Source organism: Dermacentor albipictus, chromosome 1 (assembly GCF_038994185.2).
Source record: "Dermacentor albipictus isolate Rhodes 1998 colony chromosome 1, USDA_Dalb.pri_finalv2, whole genome shotgun sequence".
Lineage (NCBI taxonomy): Eukaryota > Metazoa > Arthropoda > Arachnida > Ixodida > Ixodidae > Dermacentor > Dermacentor albipictus.
The window spans coordinates 90,330,074-90,352,696 of NC_091821.1; the positions used below are offsets into that span (position 1 = coordinate 90,330,074).

Genomic DNA, 22,623 nt, shown 5'->3' on the forward strand with positions numbered 1-22,623 from the left:
CACACATGCGAGCCGATCAGGAGGCACACACCTGTGCCTAGCGACAATGACGTCGCAACACAGAGGAGATCAATCAGGAGGCCACAAAGCTGTGACAGTTTCTGCTAATGGCAGATGACCTTGACAATGAGCCATTAAAGGCTTCTGCCTTACTAAGGGCAACACTGAACTTCAGTCAACCAAGGGAACAGGCTGGTTTCAGGAATGGATACCCTACAATAGATCACATCCATGTCATCATTCAAGCAGTCCAGAAATCCACAATGTACAATAAGCTTCTCTATATGGCTTTCATAGATTACGAAAAGGCATTTGATTCAGTAGAGATGCCAGCAGTCAGAGGCATTACGTAATGAAGGAGTACACGATGCTTACGTAAATATCTTGGAGACTTTCTACAACGATTCCACAGCTACCTTAATTCTCCAAACATAAAGTAGGAAGGCCCTCTAAAGAAATGGGTCAGACAAGGAGACACAATCTCTCCAATGCTATTTACTGTGAGCTTGGAAGAAGTATTCAAGCTATTAAACTGGGAAGGCTTAGGAGTGAGGATCAACGGAGAATATCTCGGCAACCTTTGATTTGCAGATGATGTTGTCTTGTTCAATAACACTGGGGACAAGTTGCAACAAATGATTGAGGACCTTATCAGAGGGACTATAAGAGTGGGGTTGAAGATTAATATGCCGAAGACTGAGAAAGAAAGATAATGATGAATTGCCAGGCAAGGGAACAAGAGTTCAAGATTGCCAGTCAGCATCTAGAGTCTGTGAAGGAGCATGTTTACCTAGGTCAATTACTCACAGGGAACCCTGTTCATGAGAAGGAAATTCACAGAAGAATAAAAATGGGTTGGAGCACATATGGCAGACATTGTAAGCTCCTGAGTGGAGGCTTACCATCTTCATTGAAAGGGAAAGTGTACGATTGGTGCATTTTACTGGTGCTGACATATGGGGCAGAGACTTTGGAGACTGACAAAGAAGCTTGAGAACAAGTTGAGGACCGCTCAAAGACCGATGGAATGAGGAATGCTAGGCATAATGTTAAAAGACATAAAGAGAGCGGTTTGGATCAGAGAGAAAATGAGTATAGCTGATATATTAATTGGCATTCAGAGAAAAAAATGGAGCTGGGCAGGTCATGTAATCCTTAGGCTAGGTGGACCATTAGGGTTACAGAATTGGTCCCAAGAGAAGGGACACGCAGTCAAGGATGGCAGAAGATTAGTAGGGGTGATGAAATTAGGAAATTAGCATGTGCTAGTTGGAGTTTGTTGGTGCAGTACAGGGGTAATTGGAGATCCCAGGGAGAGGCCTTCGTCCTGCAGTGGACATAAAATAAGCTTATGATGATGAAGAAGAAGAAAGGCTAAATAGAAAAATGTTTGCAAATACGATCAAATTCATACCAGGTGCGTTCATAAAAAAAGAGAACTTTTGTTATATCATCTTTATTAATTACTGTACAACATCTTAAGTACGGTCCTTTTCAAAGTAGTCACCTCTACTGGGAATACACTGTTCCCATCGTTTCTTCCATTTTTGTAAAGCCTCCTGGAATGCTTCTTCTAGGATAGTGAACAGGTCTCTTGTCACATTGTCCTGAATCTCCTCTATGGTTTGGAAACGACGTCCTTTTAGCACGGTTTTAAGTTTGGGAAACAGGACAAGGTCTTCTGGGGGCAAGGTCTCGAGAATGCGGTGGATGGAGCACAACAGGAGTGTGAGGTTTTGCTAGGTAGCCGTGGAGAAGGAGCAACGCGTGACTGGCATGTTGTCATGATGCAACATCAAAGTCAGGTTTTCCAACAATTCATGCCTCTTACTGCGCAAAGCAGCCCTCAGATGTGCTAAAATTCCCTGATAAACTTCCTTGTTTACCATCTGACTATGTGGTGCCTGATGGACAATGCCTTTGCAGTAAAAAAACACAACCTTGGTCTTTGACAGACTCGTGCTCGTGCTTTTTTTTTCTTCTTTTTTGTACGAGACCCTTTGCCCACCTACTGTGATGACTGCACCTTCATTTCAATATCATAGCCATAAACCCACATCTCATTGCCTGTTATAATGTTCTTAAGGAACTTTTTATTGTCACTGGCAGTGGCAAGCAATTCCTGGCTGATGTCAACACGGGTCTGTTCCTGATCGTCAGTCAACAAATGCAGCACAAATTTTGCACTGACATGAAGCATCTCAAGTTTGTCACTCAAAATTTGATGGCATGATCCTACGCTGATGCCCATTTAGTCAGCAACTTCTCAAACACTTATATGGCGATTTCTATGAATCGCGGCACAAACTCTCTTTACATGGTCATCTGTTGATCTGGAAGGTCGTCCAGGCTTGGGATCGTCACCAACCAACATTCTGCCATCTTCTAAACATTTAAACCACTCATAGCAGTGCATGTGACTCGTACAATCCTCCCCATATGCTTGGCTAAGCAATTGAAATGTCTCTGCGAAAGTTTTGCCAAGTTTGTAGCAAAATTTCCCACACACATGTTGTTCTTCAAGCTCATTCATTGTCACTTTGGCACTAATCTGACGAACAGCTTGTGCATGCGATCACTTCAGCTGCTGCAGCTTGCCAACTAACGGTCAGAATGAAACGGGGCAAATGGCAATCTGTTGTCTAAACCTGCCACTACGTGCGCTCTCTTTTAAACATTTCAAATGTTTAATTTCTTTTTGAACACGCCTCATATATATTGTGGAGGTTCCACTCTACGTGCGGCTAGGGCTGAAGGCGAGCTCCGGATCTAGCCCCACGCAGTCGCTTTGTGGAACTCCCAACCCGTAGCGCGGGAATCACGGCTACGTCGGGTTCGAACGAATAAAGCAACCAGCGGCGTCAACCGTAATAACATTTATTGCTACCAGCAATAAAGAACACTGGCAGAGTGATGTCCTCTCTGTAATAGTAATAAATAGGCTGGCCTCGTTGCCCGGGATAGTCAGGCAAACGAGGTCACTCACAGGTTGCGGCAGGTACTCCAGTCCAGCAGGTTAGGGGTCCGGCGTCAGAGAGAGAGGGTCTCCCCCGGTCGTGCTGTTTCGTGCCTTTTTACTTGGGTGAGGGGAATGTTCTCCTCGCCCGTCAGCTATTTGCCTGCGAGTCGGGGAGGAATGGTGCGCGCGGGTCATGAGAGCGAAGGAGGATCGGGAGAGGGCGTAGTGCACCTCTCCCGTGTCTATGCCGGCTCTCGACGCGAGGGAAGATGGGCGCATATTCTCGCCACAATATACTAACAAAAAGTTCAATCATTTGTGTAATGGATGGAATAATTTGACAAATGTCTTTATTTAAATGCTTGGCCCTACAGGCCTGAAAAAGCCTTAATGGTCATTTCTTTTATGTGGGCAAACAATGATTATCATGGTTTTTGTTGTATTATCTGTTTTGTATAAAAACTCTGGCTGCACAGTGCCAAAGAATAATAAGCCTAATGTCTCCCAAGTCAGATCAAACTACATGAATTCTGACTGCCCATTGCCATTTAATGGATTAAGCCTCCAACACATGTGATACTTGAAGCAGTCTGTTGAACAAAATAAAAGCTTACTTTTGGATATCTTCAATAATATACCTTAGCTGTTAGTCAAAGTGATGTATCTGATATTCCTTTTCACATGTACAGCATTTTCCCTGCAAATCTCATTTTGATGTTCCTGTCATTATTTTGACTAACCTTTTAATGGGCATTACCAATGCATTGTCTCGATCTATTCTTAAAATGAATAATGCTGTATTAATTTGCAGTTTCCATGTCCACCCTTCTTAAATATAGTGCTAATGCATGCTTGGGCATATTGCTTGGTAATTGCAGGTTCAGGAGCAGGGCCTGGTAGACAGGGCTCTGGAAGAGGAAGCTGCTGCTGCAGCAGGCACAGCAGCAGGCACAGGCAGCACAGCTACGACTTCAGCAACACCAGCCAGCACTGGTTCTGCATCAGGATCAACATCCAGCATGGTGAATCGGTCCATACAGCAACTTGCTCAGAAGTACTGCTCTGAGTGCAAAGCCTCTTTTGATGAGCTGAGCAAGATTGTTCAGAAGGTAAATTAAAGTTGAATTTATACAATTATTGAACCCAGGTTTGGTTAGAACAAACTCTTTGATAGTCGGCATTTCCAACAAATGTGGGTGCGTCGATGGTCAATTTTTCTTGCTGACATTTTAAAAAGTGCAAATTGACTTGTTAGGTTTCCTTTTTCTTTTTTGTCTCCAATTGAATTATAATTCATCGTGGTTGGGATCAAACCTAGGTCTAACATCTCTTGGGTTGGTCATTGTACCATCTCCAGTGTGTTGTTGTGCGCATGTGTGTGTCAGTGTGCATGTGCAGTTACAGGCTGTAAAAAAGTATAAAGATGGGTCTCAACTTACTGTGTGCTGTTAATTAGGTCTGGACAGCTTTTAATTTCTCTAGTTCTTTAAATGCAACAGAAGCCACCGAAAATTGAAATTCACGGTAACAGTGTTCACAATCAATATCCCCGAGTGTTGACCCGCTGCACTGGCTTAAACCAGTGCAGCGTAAGGCTGTCCTTGTAAGGCTGTCCTTGGCTATGGTGTTGCGCTGCTGAGCACGAGGTTTCGTGTTTGATTCACAGCAGTTGCATTCTGATGGAGGGGAAATGCAAAAACGCTTATGTACCATTTATTGGGTGTAAATTCGCATCCTTCATTACCCACTGTGAAGTTTTAGGACAGTAAACCCTATAATTTAAGCAAATTGGTTGTTGATAAAGCTGTGCATGATTAAGGCATGTGCATCTCATGCTTCAGTTGCTCTGCTTTATGCTGTTCATATGACGGAGCAGCATCTATTCAAGCTGAAAGGCACTGCAGCCAAGCCATTTTTTTCTTCCTCCCTTTTTTTTTTTTCCTTTCAGATCTTGGCTTCACGAAAGGAATTGGTTGAATATGAGCACAAGCAGAAGGACAGCAGAAAAGCACAAGCAGCAACTCCAACTTCGACTGCTGTACAGCCAGCGCGAAGCGAATTGCCATCACCAGGCAGCTTCAATTTACCAGCGAGCAATAAGCAGTCATCTGGGAGATGTTATGGTTGTGCCAGTGCTGCAGTGGATCACTGCATCACCCTTCTTAGAGCTTTGGCTACCAGTGTGCCATACAGGTAAAGCTGAAGCTGATTTTGTGAAGAGAACTGTAAGGCTGTCCTTGTTTCCACTTGTTGAAGGGAACTTACAGTGAAACTTCATTGCTCACCTGACTTTCCAATATGTATAGTTGAAAAATTCTCACATACTTTTTCGTTCAATCATTTATTCAGATTTTGGACTTCCACAGGGAAGCTTTGTCACATGTTTTTCCATTGATCCTTGATGGCAGGTTGCCATATACTGTGCATCTTCAGAGGCATTCATGTTTGTAAAAAAAAAACGAACTTCTTTAAAGGGCCCCTCGCCAGGCCCATAGTAAATTTGGTTATATACTGGAAGTTGTTACGTGTCCTCTAGAGAGCATTGGGGCGCAAAAATTTTTCAAATCAGCTCATTAATAGCCAAGATAGAAATATTTCAGTGTCATGAACCCATGATTTCAGGAGGCGAGCTCCACTGCCAAGCAAGACTCTCTCCACTTGCCCTGTCTAGCCTTTGCAACCAATATGCTTTCCCTGCGTTCTCCCGTACCAGACCTTGAGGATCGCGTGACGCTTATGTCGCGAGCCCCACATTCTTCTTTTTTTTCTGCTCGCTTTTTTTGCTCCACTTCCACTGATGGCGTCGCACACAAGCTGTTGGGATTGTCTCGTTTCGAGCAGTACAAGATTTTGTGCACTGTGCATAAGGACACATGACTACCGGTATAATTCAGTGTTACACGAATACTGAGCCAGAACAGTTGGATCGCAGAGCATGATCACACACTGGAACACGGCAGAAAATGGCATAGTTTCGGTACCTGCGCACGTGACTGCACGATCATGGGAACAAGCAGACAAAGCGCAAGTACATCTCTCTTGCTTCGGTGCGAAGTAAAACAAAAAACATGCCGACATTTTGTTTGTGTGTTTTATTATTTCTCTAAACTTCAATTCATCAATTCAAGCAACAGATCACACAAAAAACAGATGTTGCCTTGAATAATTCTCAGTCACATGTCACCACAAGCGACATCACAGCGGACGCGAGTACGTAGGCGAAGGGGCACGAGTACATCACTGTCCGCTTGGAGTGCGGTCGCTGTGAGGGAAAGGGAAAATGGCATTCAGACTGAAATTTCAGACCTTTCCGTGGTGCGTAGCGATGTAATTCTTTGCAAACATGATCATTAGCGCACATTGTATGCTCTGCGCTTGTCAGCTCAAAATAGCCAGACCTGGTGAGGGGTCCTTTAAGGGAGATACGGTGAAGTACTACTTCAAAAGGTTTAGTTTGGAGTGCAATTTAAATTCTCTGGCCTTCAGGGTTAATATATTCAGTATTCAGCTACCTGGAAACACAACCTATTGAATAAAGGGCGTAGCTGCCGTGGGCAATCTCGTTAGCCCTTGTCGCATCCAATTGGTTCAACACTTCATGACATCATCATGGGGACCTGTGTTGGCTCAGCCGAAGAAATCAAGCTTATGTCCTAGCAGCTTGACAGCTGTGATGTACAGGGCCACAGGAGCCATACTGAAGCTTTCAACCCTATGCCAAAACTGGATATTGGTGTTGTTTCATATAATTTTTAGCAAGTGGTACCTTGCACAGTGGAAAGCTCTCTGGACATCCAAAGCAACAGCGCAGCCTCAATTGCCAAAGCGAGCCGTCTTTAGGCACCTTGGAAACATTAGTTGGCAGGTACACACTTCCAACTTCTCTTAGTTTTCAAATGCACGACAAGAAGAAAAGGTTTATTTTATGTTGCTTATATTGCATTTATTTCTACGGCTTTTGAAAGTGTATATAGACAGGCATGGCTTTTCTGCCATGTTCACTCGTGGTAAGGCTGCAGGCTTGCACAAAGAAACTGTCTAGATGATGGGTCACTACCTCAAATAGTGATTACCATATTTATTTGAATATAGGTCAATCTTTTTATTCATAAAATGTTACTGAAACTGAGCTATTGAGCTATATTCATGACAGAAGAATCTTTACCTATATTCGTGAACAAAGCTAACAAAACTACATAGCTAACGGAGTTCCTCTGTCACGCCCACTTTAAAGCCAGCCAGGAGATTATCCAGATTGGCTTTAGGAAATGTTGCATATCTTCTGCTCTTGACTATACTGAGGATGGCATTGTTTGAGGTGCCGAAAACGCTTGTGAAGCATTTGACAAGTTCTTTGGCCATTCCGACGAGAATGCAGCTTGTGGGCTGTGGCATCGACTAACAAGATTTAATAGCTGAGCTTGCAGTGACTAAAGGTGTGTGATGCTCAAAGTTTTTGTTTTTTTATAAAGAGGTAGGGGTCGACCTGTAATCAAGTTATAATTTTTTATTTCAAGGCAAGTTTAATATATAGGGTTTGACCAGTAATTGTGTTCGACCTATTTTCTAGTAAATTCGGTACTTTTTGTTGAATGTCCTATTCATATAAAGATTCCTGTTCACGAGTAATGTGACATTATCTGCCACTGCAGCAGCAGCGCTTTGTCTCACGAGCAAGGCTCATTGCTCAACAAATTCTAAAACCTCATTGCTTACAATAAACCAACAGCATGCAGCATACAGCCGTAATTCTGGAAGAAAATGCAGTAAAATACAGACAAGCCACAGAAAGTGCATGCCAGTTACATGACACTGTGCGTAGCAGGTACTAGGTACTAACGTGACCATAAGTAGATGTCGACTAACTCTTCAATTCAGAATGGGATATACTTAAGGAAGGAACGCTCCTAATGTGTGCATGATTGAGGGAGTCGTTTTCTAATGCATGTGTTAAAACATCATTTTGGTGTAAGCTCAGTAAACAGCTCTACTTGCGATATCATTCTCCACCACCATTTTAGAATTTGCAGACACTAAATTACATGGATAGAAGTACTACAGGTACATGGAGCACGAAATGTTTAAGAAATTTGGTACAGTGGACTGTTACAGCACATTTTACACTGGTTGATTCGATCAGGACTGAAGGTCCCACCCGGATAGCATGCATGCATTTCTATGGGCCAGAACTTTCATTATTTTGATCCTAAAATTGGCCTTAGCCATATGTTTAGAAGTTTTTCAGTCAGCCTGCAAGCGTGTAACCCCTGTGGTGACCTAAATAGCAGTACCTTTTGGGGCAGCATGTCTCAGAGGAGCTTAGGGAACAGTGAATGTGTTGGAACACGCGTCTCCTGTCAAAAATGCCTACTTTCAGCCTTCCCTAGGAAGATCTTCAAGCAATAATGGCAACTTAGAATTTTCTGTTACGATATTTACCCAATTCTTACGCGCATTTTTTTTTTTTTTCCCCCAAGAAAATTTGGCCGAAAATTGCCTGTACAGTGCAGTGAAGTATAACACCAAAACCACGTTTCTGTGCTTTACCGCATAACATGGCTGTATCGCGGCGAAGCTGACTTTAACATACCGTGTCACTAAGTTGAAGTTGGCTTTAGGAAACCGGCTGTCATTGTGCAACACATATTAGATTCTTGCCCATTTTTCTTGCTAAAAAGTTGGGTGCACATTAGATTTATATTTCGTTTAGGAGCTTTGATGTCATTTCTATGTCTTTTTTACTCGTACCGACTTGTAGAAAGCCGGTGCACATTGATTCAGGGCCATGTTAGTATTGGGTTAACACCGCCAAATGAATCATTGGTGTGTCAGCCTTTCTTCTGCACCTTGTCTAATTCTACCCACCGGATCATTGATTTATTTCATCGGTCCCAGCAGGGTCAAAATAGAGGAAGTTGACTGTGTAGCATATTTCTTGCAGGAGGAGGAGAAATAAGCTTTATTTTAGTACAGCAGATTTATGAGACCTAGGCCTCTCTACCTAGATGACAGCCTCGAGCCCTTGGGTCCTGGCGGTATTTTCGGCCCTGCTGGATTGCCTTAATTTGGTCTTCCGGTGCACAGCTGAGCAACACGGTCTCCCGCTGCTCTCTAGTCTTTTTTATACTGTGTGATTGTCTGAAGACAAGCCCAAACCATATGTTGTAGGACCGCCCTTTCTTTGCAGAATCTCCATCTATCCATGTAAAGGTCCAGGTACTAGCGGTGGTAGGCCACCGGGTTCAGATATGTATCTGTTTGTAAGAGGCGTCATGCTGTCGCTTGCCATCTACTTAGCGAGAAGTGTGCCACAGGGACTAATTGTTTGTGATTGGCCAGTCATTTGCAAAAATTATTCTCTTGGAATTTAAGTTGGTCAAAGTGTTTCTTTTCACCAGAAAGTTTGTTTTTTGATGATGTTGAGGAAAAGATTTTTATCAGATAAACTCTGCCTCCAAAAAAGTGTCATAGTACGAGTGATAGTGCCATAGTAATAGATGGAAAATTTTGCTTGCACGAAATATAAGTGCAATTCATTGCATATAGTGAACTAACAACAAGCATGAAAGCTCACTGCACTGGTTAGCAGAGGTAACAAACAAATTTGAGTAAACATTTCTATTTTCGCACAAAAAATAAAGCATATATCTTAATATACTAACAAGAAACAAGTTTCTGTACAGAGTTAATAAAAAACAGTGGCTAAATTTTTTTCTTACCCCTGCTCTAATGGACAGTTTGGCTTCATGAAACAAAGATGTCTTATGCAGTAAACAGCTAAAATAGCACATGTATAAATATGATTGGACAAAGTTAACAGCACCAGATAGCTTTAAAATATTTACGAGGCATAGGTGCAGCTGTGCCCAGTGCACTAAGGTGAATTTAACTGACTAAATTTTGAAACTGCCTAGAGCTAACAAAGGTGCATTGCTTAACTTGTGAAAACTTGTGAACTTGTGTATTTTCCTGGGGTGGAGTCTTTCATTTCAATGTTCAGCCACTGTGTATGATGCAGGAAGCCTTGTTTTCCTTAAGAAACTGTATATGATGTCCTATTTCTGGTTTACTGCTGCATTTAACACTCGGCAATGAGGCAGTCTGCCCAAAAAGGAAACTAGAAAAAGTCAGTGTGCACATACACTGGCAGAGTGCACATGCACGTACACATCATGAAATAAGTTTCTTGTGTGTTTGTGAAATAAGCTTTCAATGCGACTCGTGAGAGAGAGAGGAAGGACAGAGGGAAAGGCAGAGGCTAGCTAGTGCATTGACCGGCTGGCTGCCCATAACATTAGAGTGGTAGGCTAACATTCTAGTCAAAATATACTGTAGTCAATATCATGAAAGTGGTCTGAGCAGAGTATGGTGCCACTGTTAAGCTCAAAATACTTCTTTACTGCCACAATATACTACGCTGCAAGGTGCTGTTATCTCTGTGGAGTGGTTGACATTGCGACAACTGGTTTTCATGCATCCATACACCACACACAAAGACATTAGTGCAATCAACACTGTGCAGCACGTCTCTGTAGCTTACTGCATACACTGGGAACAAAAAGAAAAATGGCACAGTTTTGCCCGAAAGCTGAAACATTGGTTTTGGTAGCAAATTCTTACAGTTATACTAAGGATAGTAGTTTTATTTACTCTATAACTTTGTAAGCATTTGTTTACGAACTAAATTAACAGACAGTTGTCATGCACACACAGGCACACATGAGCACTAGATCATGAACACTAGATGACCGCAGACACTCACTGTCAAAAATGCTGTCATGAGGAAGAGCAGCTGCAGCAGCGAGCGAGCAAATTGCCCTTCCTGCTAACTCTCGCTTCAGCACAAATTAAGTGGCGAGGACATAGCACACACAAAGACATGAGCCCTCGGCGCGCCTAGGCTCTGTACCGACTGCAAGTGGCTTTCATGATAGGGCCCAAGCGGCCGCATTCAGCTATGCCATACCCAGCCACCGCCAAAGTAACCCCCTCCCCTTATGTCATGTGCACAATGGAAGACTGCATGCTTCCTTGCCGTCTTTCTCCCTTGCACATGTGAGATTGAGCCACCATTCTTCTCAGCTCACACTCGCACCCACAGCATATGACGCACAGCCACGATGTTATCACATTTGGACTTTAAATTGAACATCGCAATGGTGCTGACGATGAAAATTCGCCTGGAATGTCCATATAATTGATTCGCAATAAAATCAGCAGAAGTGAGAAAACAAGTTACTACCAGCATAGGCATACGGCTTTGAAGGTGGTGAAGCTCACGCAGAAAGACGTGCAACGAACTTCACCGGCTGTTGCACACCCACAATGACAAACGTCTGGTCGGTTGCAGTCCTTGCTGTTCAATTCTGTCGTGATTGCAGTGGGTGGTGCAGCTGAAATATTTATTTTGCTTGACATCACACATCTATTGCCATTTGGGGGAAGAAACATTAAAATTATAATCTCTGTGGCTGCTCCTGTACAGCAATGCTTTGTCCAACATTATAATTGCTTCAGCTTCCCTTTAAAGGGCAGCAAGCAGTGTTTGCAAAACAAAGGCCCATATGCTTAGCACATCGAAATCAACATCGCCCGTACAGATTTTCGTGTGCAGTGAAGCTTAGCTATTTCACCTGAGATGGCCAGTTTAGCACAATAGATAAATGCGTAGCTTTTCCGCTGTCTTTCTAGGCCATCTGTCAGCTTTGCCCTTTGTTTTGTTTTGGTGTGTATACAGGCAACTCCTGTGTGAGCGGGGCTTGATAGGGGAGCTGGTGGAGCACAACCTTCGTCAGGGCTGGTCACAAGTTGGCCAGTTGGTGTGCCTGCTAACACGCGACAACCCCCAAGCCACTGACCACCTTAATGGACTGCTGATGGAGCGCATCTCACTTGCTCTACTGCGTGGTGGGCAGGCGCCCTCTTTACCCCAGCAGCCCTGCCTAGCTCTAGTGCCTGCTGCTACCACGCCACCTACCCCAACAGAAGGAGACAACAATGAGGCAATGTCAACACTGCCACCAGTCGTAGTTGGTGTCCCTGACTTGCCAGCGGCAGTCCGTCACGAGGTGGCCTTGTTGGCTCTGTCACTCCAGAAGGAGGACTCATGCTGGGAGCAGCGGCTAAGGTACACACATAAAAGTCCTTGTTTCTTTTGGATATCTCATTAACATACCCTGTCCTGGCTTTCTAGCAGTCAGGAGTATAAAAATTTTAAGCCATTCTCTGTATTCTTTTGCTTGTTTTCACAAGTTGTGATGGCACTATTAAAGTGGTTACAAAAACCAGGTAGAGTCAGCTTGATGAATGCTTAAAGTGTGAGCAGCACCTACCATTGTTAACAGCTTGAACAGCATGTAAACACTCACAGTAGAGCATGTGTTTGTGGTTATGAAAAGAAAAAGTGCCATTGTGAACGCTAATACATGTCCATCATTACTTAGCTTTGATTTCCTTCTGCGGTCTACTCTCCTGCACCTGTCATTGAACAAGATGTGCCGTATAGACTCGTGTAAGGGCTGCACCTGTGTGCCGCGTGCTCGCATCTGCAAATTTTTGCCCGATGCATACTTCCGCATGCTGCTACTAGATGGCGAGAGCTTTTTGTTGACCTCTGATACAATGGTACATCCAGTGATCCGGAGTGTGCACAATTTTAACCAAAAGGTTCAGCCCCGTGCAAGGGCCGCACCCCTAACTATGAACAACACTACGAAACTATGACTGCGAACAACACTGCACAGCCACGGCTACTAAGAGCCCCTACTGCTTATTACATGACACCCACAAAGCAGTGCTGGAATACTGGAATGTGCAGCCAGCTGCAGGGGTACTGTCTGCCGATAAAGGCCCTTCGACAAGCTGCACTATGGCATTTTCGTGCGTGTGTGTGTATGTGTGTCTTTAAGTATTGATTGGGTTGTCAAAAGCATTAAACTGTGTATGGCTTCCTCTGGCAAGATCTATCTTACAAATACCATCATTTATTAGAGCATCCGCTCTGCTTTATAAATTTCCACAAAGAAGTGTCCTGTGGTTGCTTAGCATTAAAAGTAAGTGCGCAGATTGCTGGAGTTTTCCTTCTCGAAACATAAGAAATTGCAGATTCCGTATGCATGTGTACATTTCAGTAGAACTTTGTCAGCCACATGCTCTCCTTCATCTAAGAAATAAATGCTCCATATAACGTATTTTTGCAACCGGAGTATTAGCTTGTCAATTATTCATTGTACAAGCATGCAGCACTGTGTTTTCACTGTTTTTCTGAATAGTTCATATGGTCAGAGTAAGAAAATAAAAGCTGTAGATTTACAAGCTCTGTTTCATGATGCTGTGAATGCATTTATTTGTTCATGCAGGTGTGTGATGCGGTTGTTTCTGATGGGCATCAGTTCACAGAGTCCAATTGTGATGGAGAGCATCACACTCCCTTGTCTTAAGATACTGCAAGCAATCATCAAACCAGACCCACCCATCACTAAACGCAACAAAGACAAGTCGATTGAGGAACTGGCAACTGTACGGCCCTCTGGTGAGTGAGAATTGTGGCAGTGCGTTAACTTACAAAGTTTTGCCCTCTAATGTAGTATAATCTGGACCATCATGACTACCATTGGGGCCAGCTACGAAAGCGAGATTCACTGATTCAGGCTGTGGGGTCTGATCTGGGGATTCTCCCACGGTACTCTTGGGACAAAGGAACGACAACACAGTAGTGCAAACAATCACAAGGGCATTTATTGCACCTTTCATACATCAATGCCTGCTAGCAGAGTTGCTATCCACAAAACATGCCGATGGGCGCGCGACAAATCTAGAAGTCCGACTCACCGCGTCCTCGCGAGCGAATATGTTCGCTCCATGCTGGATCCCAACACCTGGTCGTTCGCGTGTATAGTCACGCGAATCGTGGCGCGTTCGAAGGCGGCCACGCGAGGCGGTCTCGCAGATGCATCGGTCACCGCGCGCGCGGAATGTCCGCGCTGTTCGGCGACCCGCCGGGGAAGAGGGTTGCTGCACACGCGGCACGTCCCGTGCTGCTCGCTGTCTCCAACCCCAAGAGAGCAAGCGCCTTCCTTTCGGCGCCCAAGTAACCTCGCAGCGTTAGCAGCGCAGCACTCGCGCCATCTCTCGGACTGCGCCTGTACCATTCCGACCGCCGCATGTGCGGCGAAGCCGCACTACAGGAGACGCGCTATGCGGGAAAAACATCAGGGGAGGCGCGAGGGTCGCGCATCCCCACATCCCGCCAACCTTAAATCACTACATATTCCGGCGAAACATGTCACTCGGTCTCACATCAACGAGCGCTTCGCGACAAGGTAGTACATGTAACAGTGGCCGCGCCGAAGAAATGTCCACATGCTGTCCATATCATGCGAGCCGACATTGTCCCTGGGTGCACCGCTGGCGTCCGCCGGTCACAGCAGCAGCTTTGCAGCCTCGACGGCACGATCCCAAGCCAGGACTCCGGAGACGACGACGCAGTAGTTGGTACGAGCAAGCGTCGCTCGCGCCGACGCGCCCTGCTGGCAAGAGCCGCCGTAGCTGTCGGTGACCGCCGGCTCTTTTGTCCGCCGCCGAGGGTTGTGAGCTGGATACAGGAGGCCGCCGAAGTCGCCCAGCCGAACTGGCCACAGCATCACCATCGCCCGGGGTGGCTCGATCGTAGTCCGGGGCAGCAGCGCAGACGATGTGCAGGTGACGGCAAACCAGGGGTGACTCCAATCACACTGCGTAAACTCAACACACTCGGCAAACACTAAAGTAGTGCAAGGGAGAGGAATTCTGCATGCGTATCGCCCACGTGGTACGATGTGATCAAGCAGCTACTCAGATGCTAAGTTCACGTGAACGAAGCTCGCTTCCTTGAGTCGAACGAGTAATTTCAATTCGTGCGAGGCTAAATTGAATGAGGGAAGCAAATTGCAACACCTCAACGCCGCGGTCCACCAGGTTGTGTCCCTCTACGTGCGACAGGCAGCTTCGTAAAGCCTTACGCCTAAAGCGTCGCTTCTCTGACAACAACCGGCATTCAACAAACGACACCCAAAATGGGCGCAAAACAGGCAGCCGCGAGGAGACGTCAGCTCTGTGAGGTGGTCCTACTCCGCTCGGTGCCCACAGCATCTGAGTTGACGGCGCCCACCGTCCCAGACGGTGTCGGAGCGCTCGGTGCCAGGCCGCAATACCAGTCAGCCCGTAGTGGCACCCGTGGCCCGCGGCCACCCGGCTCCCAGAGCCGCGATTTCATCCGAGTCAAAGAGATCGGAGAAGCTATTTACATAGGAAATTCGGACCACCCACGAGGCTTCCGTACTCACTCGCTTCAGGCTTGCCACTGCTCCGTGGGCGCTCAGCCTCGCTCTCCCAGGATGCAGACCACGTGGCTCTCGTACCAACGAATGCCATTAAAAAAAAAACACTTGCAAAAAGGCTTAGCATGTTGACAAGTTCAAGCACACTACAGCCACCGTCGCCTCTCTCAAGAAAGCACGCCGCCGACGCTAGCGATCAAAATCCACGCTAGGCCTACGCTTCGGTTCAAACAAAGGTCTCGAACGAAGCAAAACTGTTAATATCGTCCGATGCCCCAAGAGCCCCACGTTGGGCAGCCAGATGTGGGGTCTGATCTGGGGATTCTCCCACCGTACTCTTGGGACAAAGGAACGACAACACAGTAGTGCAAACAATCACAAGGGCATTTATTGCACCTTTCATACATCAATGCCTGCTAGCAGAGTTGCTATCCACAAAACATGCCGATGGGCGCGCGACAAATCTAGAAGTCCGACTCACCGCGTCCTCGCGAGCGAATATGTTCGCTCCATGCTGGATCCCAACGCCTGGTCGTTCGCGTGTATAGTCACGCGAATCGTGGCGCGTTCGAAGGCGGCCACGCGAGGCGGTCTCGCAGATGCATCGGTCGCCGCGCGCGCGGAATGTCCGCGCTGTTCGGCGACCCGCCGGGGAAGAGGGTTGCTGCACGCGCGGCACGTCCCGTGCTGCTCGCTGTCTCCAACCCCAAGAGAGCAAGCGCCTTCCTTTCGGCGCCCAAGTAACCTCGCGGCGTTAGCAGCGCAGCACTCGCGCCATCTCTCGGACTGCGCCTGTACCATTCCGACCGCCGCATGTGCGGCGAAGCCGCACTACAGGAGACGCGCTATGCGGGAAAAACATCAGGGGAGGCGCGAGGGTCGTGCATCCCCACAAGGCCCAACCTTGTTTCTCCATTTTTCAAATCTTCATTTGCATTTTTTTAGCCTACATCAGGACCGATTCCCCAACACAGCTCAAACCCCATCTGAAGCGTTGAAAAAAAAAAGGCGTCTTCATACATACAACTTCTAACTCTGAATGACTGGATCCAAGACATTCTCTGAAAATGTATATACATTTATTTATTTATTGTGAGTCTTTGATTGATTACTTAATCGTGATTAATCAATTGTTGATTTCTGTGCAAAACATATAAATTCAAGAAACACTACATCTTGCACTACATCATTGTTTGAAATAGGCTGTGGAGAGAAGTCATGGCTGCAGAGCAGGTGGCATTTGCAAAACTAGGTTTTTGATTGTGACTGCCAGAACTTAAGTATGTTGTTGCTAATATTTAATACTTAATGGGATTGTGAAAAAATATTGTCGCAATAAGTGTTAGCTAGAATACCAATCCATGTTGCTGCATATATTTTGAAGGCTCAGAAGTTGTGCAAGGCAAGAGATTTCTAGCAATGTATGCTTTGTGTACTACATGGCTTGCAATTTTGTATAGCAACATGCCCCCCCCCCAAATTGTCAAATTGTACAAATTTTCCCATTCCAGCTAGAGTACCCGTCATTCACACAATTTTGCACGATTGGTGCAAGAACAAATACAGAATTTATGCTGTTACTGGAAAAAAGCTATGAGCGCATCTAGAGGCTGGATAACAAGGCTAACATATTTATAGCTTCATTACATATAATACATGTGACAGTGAAGTACACTCGTGAGCAAAAGTATACGGACCAGGGGTTATGCGATAAAACTAATTTTCTCCTCTCTCTGTGAATGCAACTTGAAAGGAAAGACTGCAACTGCCACTTGGCACTACAAATTTTCTAATGCAATCGTCAGTTTCCGTTGTGGGGGTTCCACTCTGCGTGCGGCTAGGGCTGGAGGTGAGCTCTGGATCTAGCCCCACACAGTTGCTTCGTGGTACTCCCCAACCCATAGCGCGGGAATCGCGGCTACGTCGGGTTCGAACAAACAAGGCAACCAGCAGCGTCAACTGTAACAACATTTATTACTACCAGCAATAAAGAACACTGGCAGAGGGGCGTCCTCTCTGTAATAAGTAATAATAGACTGGCGTCATTGCCCAGGATAGTCGGGCAAACGAGGTCACTCACGGATTGCAGCAGGTACTCCAGTCCAGCAGGTTAGGGGTCTCGCGTCAGAGAGAGAGGGTCTCCCCCGGTGGCGCTGTTTTGTACCTTTTTACTTTGGCGAGGGGAATGTCCTCCTCGCCCGTCAGCTTCCTTCCCGCAAGTCGGGGAGAAAGGGAGCGCGTGCGTCGTGAGAGCGAGGGAGAAGCGGGAGAGGGTGTAGTGCGCCTCTCCCGTGTCTATGCCGGCTCTCGACGCAACCGCGACGATGCGGGGGAAGATGGGTGCGTTTGCTCCCTACATCCTCCTCCCCTTATGAAGCCCCCCGTACGTTGATGGTACGCACCTAGGTATGCCCGAGGGGTTCGGGCGCCCATTCCCGCCAAGGTTCACGATCAAGGCAGCGTTGCACACACCGGCTTTGAGCGTCGGGCTTGCGTTGCTGTAGCCCTCTGCTGGCAGATACTTGATGCCGACTCGAAGGTGCCCAGTCAACGGCACTGCTCGGGCTTGCGAGGCGGATCATAGTCCCGGCTCGAAAACGGCTCCCCGTGCTGCGCCCCAGGTGTTGGCTTCGCAAGCTGGGAGGTTGCTTGCTGGGCGCTGGGTAGTGGTTCGTGCGGCTGCAAGGCCAGTGTAGCACCGTCAGTGCCGCCGGTGCGTCAGTTGTACCCGCGAGTACTGCAGGCAGTTCGCACGGCCATGTCTTGTTTCCTGCTTCGGCAAATTGGATTAGTCCACCGCGTGGAACGACATTGTGATAAGCAGCATGACTGGCTGTATCCGGGAACACCGTGTGGGGAGCACACGCACCCATCTTCCCCCGCGCCGTCTCATCGAGAGCCGGCATAGACAGGGGAGAGGCGCACTATGCGCTCTCCCGATTCTCCCTCGCTCTCGCGACACGCGCGCGCCCTTCCTTCCCGACTTGCGGGCAGGTAGCTGACGGGCGAGGAGGACATTCCCCTCGCCCAGGTATAAAGGTACAAAACAGTGCGACCGAGGGAGACCCTCTCTCTCTGAGGCCGGACCCCTAACCTGCCGGACTGGAGTACCTGCCACAACCCGTAAGTGACCACGTTGCCTGACTATCCCGGGCAACGAGGCCAGCCTATTTACTACTATTACTGAGAGGACGTCCCTCTACGAGTGTTCGCTATTGCTAATAGCAATAAACTTTATTACCGTTGACACCACTGGTTGCCTTATTCGTTCGAACCCGACGTAGCTGGGATTCCCGCGCTACGGGTTGGGAGTTCCACAAAGCAACTGCGTGGGGCTAAATCCGGAGCTCGCCTTCAGCCCTAGCCGCACGCAGAGTGGAACCCCCACAACAGTCAACGCCCATTACAAAGGGGATGGTCGTCGGCATCATCGATTCCCAGCTCAGGATAATCACCACACTGGTGCTCGTGAGTCTTTGGTCAATCAATGCACACACTGCATACAAACACGTTGAACTGTTCACGCCACATTCCCGTTGGGGTCTGTGTGGTTGCTTGAAGACTGGAACGACGACTCGTCGTCAATACTCGGCGCTCTGCTGTCGGTAGGCGTTCGCTTCCCGGCAGGAACTAACAAGGTGCCAGCATGGCCCGGACTTACGAATGGTCCTCGCAGTTATCGAGCTATGCAAATACAGCAGTCGGATCACTTCCGCCTGCTACGCAAGTTGTAGCGTGGCTGCGGGCTCACTGTTCGATTCTGGCTGCTCTCTCTCACCGACCGCAGTTAAGGGAGGGTCTGATCTTCATCCCACTGTTTTAGGTCGCATACGTGTACCGGCCCGCTGATCGGCTTCCCTTTCATGTACTCGAGCCGGTAAACAAGCAAGGAAACCTTCTCTCGCACTTGATACGGCCTGGTCCACTTCGGCGCCAGCGAGGCAGCAAGTTAACTCTTTGCTAAAATCGCTGAGAACGTGCTGGCATTGAAGCACCAGATTGCCCACTTCGTATTGGACGTTCCGATGCGAGCGGTCATACTGCGCCTTCTGTTGCGCCCTAGCAGTGCGAAGATCATGGCATGCTTTGTATAAAGCTACCGTCATCTTGGCACATAGGTGCGTTGCGTATTCAGCTCATGCTGCCGGCGCGACCGACATTCCGCTGCAATCCGCGAGAACTCTATCCATCGGATTCGGCAGCTCTCTCCCCAGGTTGAGAGAAGAAGGCGCATACCTAGTCGAGCGGTTCACTGTCGATCGCAATGCAAACCCGATCTCTGGAAGGTAGGTATCCCAGTCCTTATGTCTTTCAGAGAATGCGACAAGCATGTGCTTAATGTTGCAATTGACCCGTGCAGTGTTGTTCGACTGAGCATGGTAAGTTGTCATTTTCTTGTGCTTAATGCCCCCCGCAGGGGCGTCTGCGTAAGCAGGCGTTTGGTGTGTTGCGACACCACGTACCCGAGCACACGAGGGTTGGACCCTCCCGCGTGTAGCCGTGCGCGGCTTAGCCGTGTCCGGGGAAAAGGGGATCCTGGGGGTTGAGCCAATGCCGGGTGTTTGGACCTTTACGGCCCCTCGGCGGCGGCAACACACCCCTTTGGCCTCGGCTTCACGTAGACGGCACCCCCGGACTGACCCACCCGGGGGAAATCGGTAGTCGCCTTTTCCTGTCTCTCTCTACTCAAATCTTCGTCTTTGTCTCTCACTTTTTACCTTTCCTGTCTCCTATTTACTTCATTTCATTTCCACCCGCCGCGGTTGCTCAGTGGCTATGGTGTTAGGCTGCTGAGCACGAGGTCGCGGGATCGAATCCCGGCCACGGCGGCCGCATTTCGATGGGGGCGAAATGCGAAAACACCCGTGTACTTAGATTTAGGTGCACGTTAAAGAACCCCAGGTGGTCAAAATTTCCGGAGTCCCCCACTACGGCGTGCCTCATAATCAGAAAGTGGTTTTGGCACGTAAAACCCCATATATTATTATTATTATTATCATTTCATTTCCAAGATTCCGGGCGGCGAGGGTTAACCATGTGGGCGTGGCCTTCCTTGGTCATGGTTATATGGTTATAGCAGTTATGTATGGCTAGTGGTTTTAATACACTCCCATGTTGGGCTCCATGGTGGGCGGCCAGCTTAGCTGCCGAAAGTATGTACAATTTCATGGATAGAACCCCCTCTTCAGCAAAACCTGATCGGAGGCCGAAAAGGCACCGGACCGAGGTAATCAACTTTAGTAAACGTAGTGAAAGCTTCACAAAATTTTTTGTCATCACGTCTGAAACTGAACGAAAAATTCAAGACATGTCCCCTTTCCTCATCGCCAAGGCACTTAACGAGTGTATTGGTGAGACCTACAAAGCAAAGAAAATGAATTCTGGAGACCTCTTGCTCGAAGTTATGACGGCTGAGCATAGCATGCAGATTAAGAAACTTGAGAAGATCGGTGAGAACAGTGTGTCTGTCTCCCCACATCGTACACTAAACTACGCGAAGGGCGTGATTTCAGATGCAGAACTCCTAAAGTGCACAGACGAGGAAATCGAAGAAGCCTTGAGAGATCAGGGTGTTCTATGTGCAAGACGAATTAAATTTAGAAAAAATAACATTGAAAATCCGACCAAACACATTGTGCTGACCTTCAACTCCTTAACGCTTCCAAGTGCCGTTAAGGCCGCTTACCTGTACCTTAGAGTAAGACCATATTTGCCCAATCCCCGCCGGTGCTTTCGATGTCAGAAATACGGCCACGGATCCCAGTCAGGTCGCGGAAGAGCAACCTGTGCTAAATGTGGTCAACCAGACCATGGTGATGAAACGTGCACAAGCGAGCTGTACTGTGCAAACTGCGCTGGTCAGCATGCGGCGTTTTCGAGATCTTGTCCTGAGTGGAAAAAAGAAAAAGAAGTGATTGCATTGAAGGTACGGGAGAACATATCATACATTGAAGCCAAAAAGAGAGTCGCGTTTGCCGATAGAGGTACTTACGCACAGGCTGTGCATAGAGGGCGTGCGCCGCCGATGGTGTCAGTTGGAACACAAGTGGAGCTGCAGGACAAAGTGTCAGCACTCCGGCCCTCCCCACCCAGTGAATATACAGACGCTCGTAGCAAACCTCTCCCAAGAGGCCCAGAGGCTTCTGCTGGGGCTGACGTCAGTCAGCACGCGGTAGAGGCCACGAAGGCCTCACCATTGGTGCCGAAGGAGCGCTTTCTTTCCAAGAAGTCGGCACCTTCATCAAGCACCATCAACGATGAACGCCCAAAGGGCGATGATATGATGGAAGTGTGTCCGCCGGACACGAATCAAACAAAAGAGCCTACATCTGGTAGGCAAACCAAAAAGTCGGGGATTCCCCCTGGAAAACACAAAGGGGGTAGACTTCCGGTCATTCCCCCTGCCAAGGAGACGTGACCTAAAAAGCATTTTAGCAAGTTTATTGCTCATTTACATATGTCATCTTTGTGACCTTTTACATAGGATCTCTTTGTGAAGTACTTGATAGTACACATCATCAAATATGGCTACTATTGTGCAGTGGAACTGCCGTGGTTTAAGAACTAACATAGATGACATTTACGATCTTTTCGAGGACGCTGAGGCTTCTCTTATGTGTTTGCAAGAAACTCATTTGAAAGGGTGCCATAAACAACCTCTGCGTCGATATGGCATCTTTCGAAAAGATAGGGAACAGTCTTCAGTCGCATCCGGAGGAGTCGCTATAGTGGTTGCTCAAGGAGTCCCAGTACGTGAAGTGAAGCTTAACACCAACCTTGAAGCTGTTGCAGTAAAGGTTCAAATAGAAAAAACAATAACAGTATGCTCCCTGTACTTACCACCAGGTAAGAATATCACAAGAAAAGAACTAGAAAATCTCGTGGACGAACTTCCAGAACCTTTCCTTTTATTGGGTGATTTTAATGCTCATAATAACATCTGGGACAGTAGCCACACTGACGCAAGGGGCAAAATGGTAGAAGAATTTTTAGACAACTGCAATTTGTACCTTTTTAATGATGGAAAGCCAACATATTTTATTGCTCAATCACAATCCACGTCAAGCATTGACCTCTCCTGTGGCACGCCATCACTTGCTAGGTTTTTTACTTGGGACGTTACGGAAAACCCACGTGGCAGCGACCACTTCCCTATATTACTCAAACCGATCGAAGCGCCTCCAACAATGCCAGCACGAAGGCAGAGATGGAAACTGGATAAAGCAGACTGGTCTCTTTTTTTGGAGAGCTCTGAAATAAGGATTGATGACGTCATCGCACTCAATATTGACGACTTATGTGAAGCAATAACGAAACAAATTTTAGATGCAGCTGAAAACTCCATAC

At 47.1% G+C, this 22,623-nt stretch overlaps 1 protein-coding gene across 6 annotated transcripts in view; it reads left to right on the top strand.

Annotated features, from left to right (window-relative positions):
• Positions 1 to 22,623, top strand: part of poe (E3 ubiquitin-protein ligase-like protein poe) — a 549,262-nt gene that overhangs the window by 423,503 nt on the left and 103,136 nt on the right. For all 6 annotated transcript variants that reach the window (XM_065455076.2, XM_065455078.2, XM_065455079.2 and 3 more), the window contains 4 exons: positions 3,838 to 4,068; positions 4,908 to 5,152; positions 11,697 to 12,086; positions 13,318 to 13,490. In XM_065455076.2, the coding sequence (XP_065311148.1) occupies positions 3,838 to 4,068; positions 4,908 to 5,152; positions 11,697 to 12,086; positions 13,318 to 13,490 (1,039 nt within the window). The remainder of the gene's footprint in view (positions 1 to 3,837; positions 4,069 to 4,907; positions 5,153 to 11,696; positions 12,087 to 13,317; positions 13,491 to 22,623) is intronic.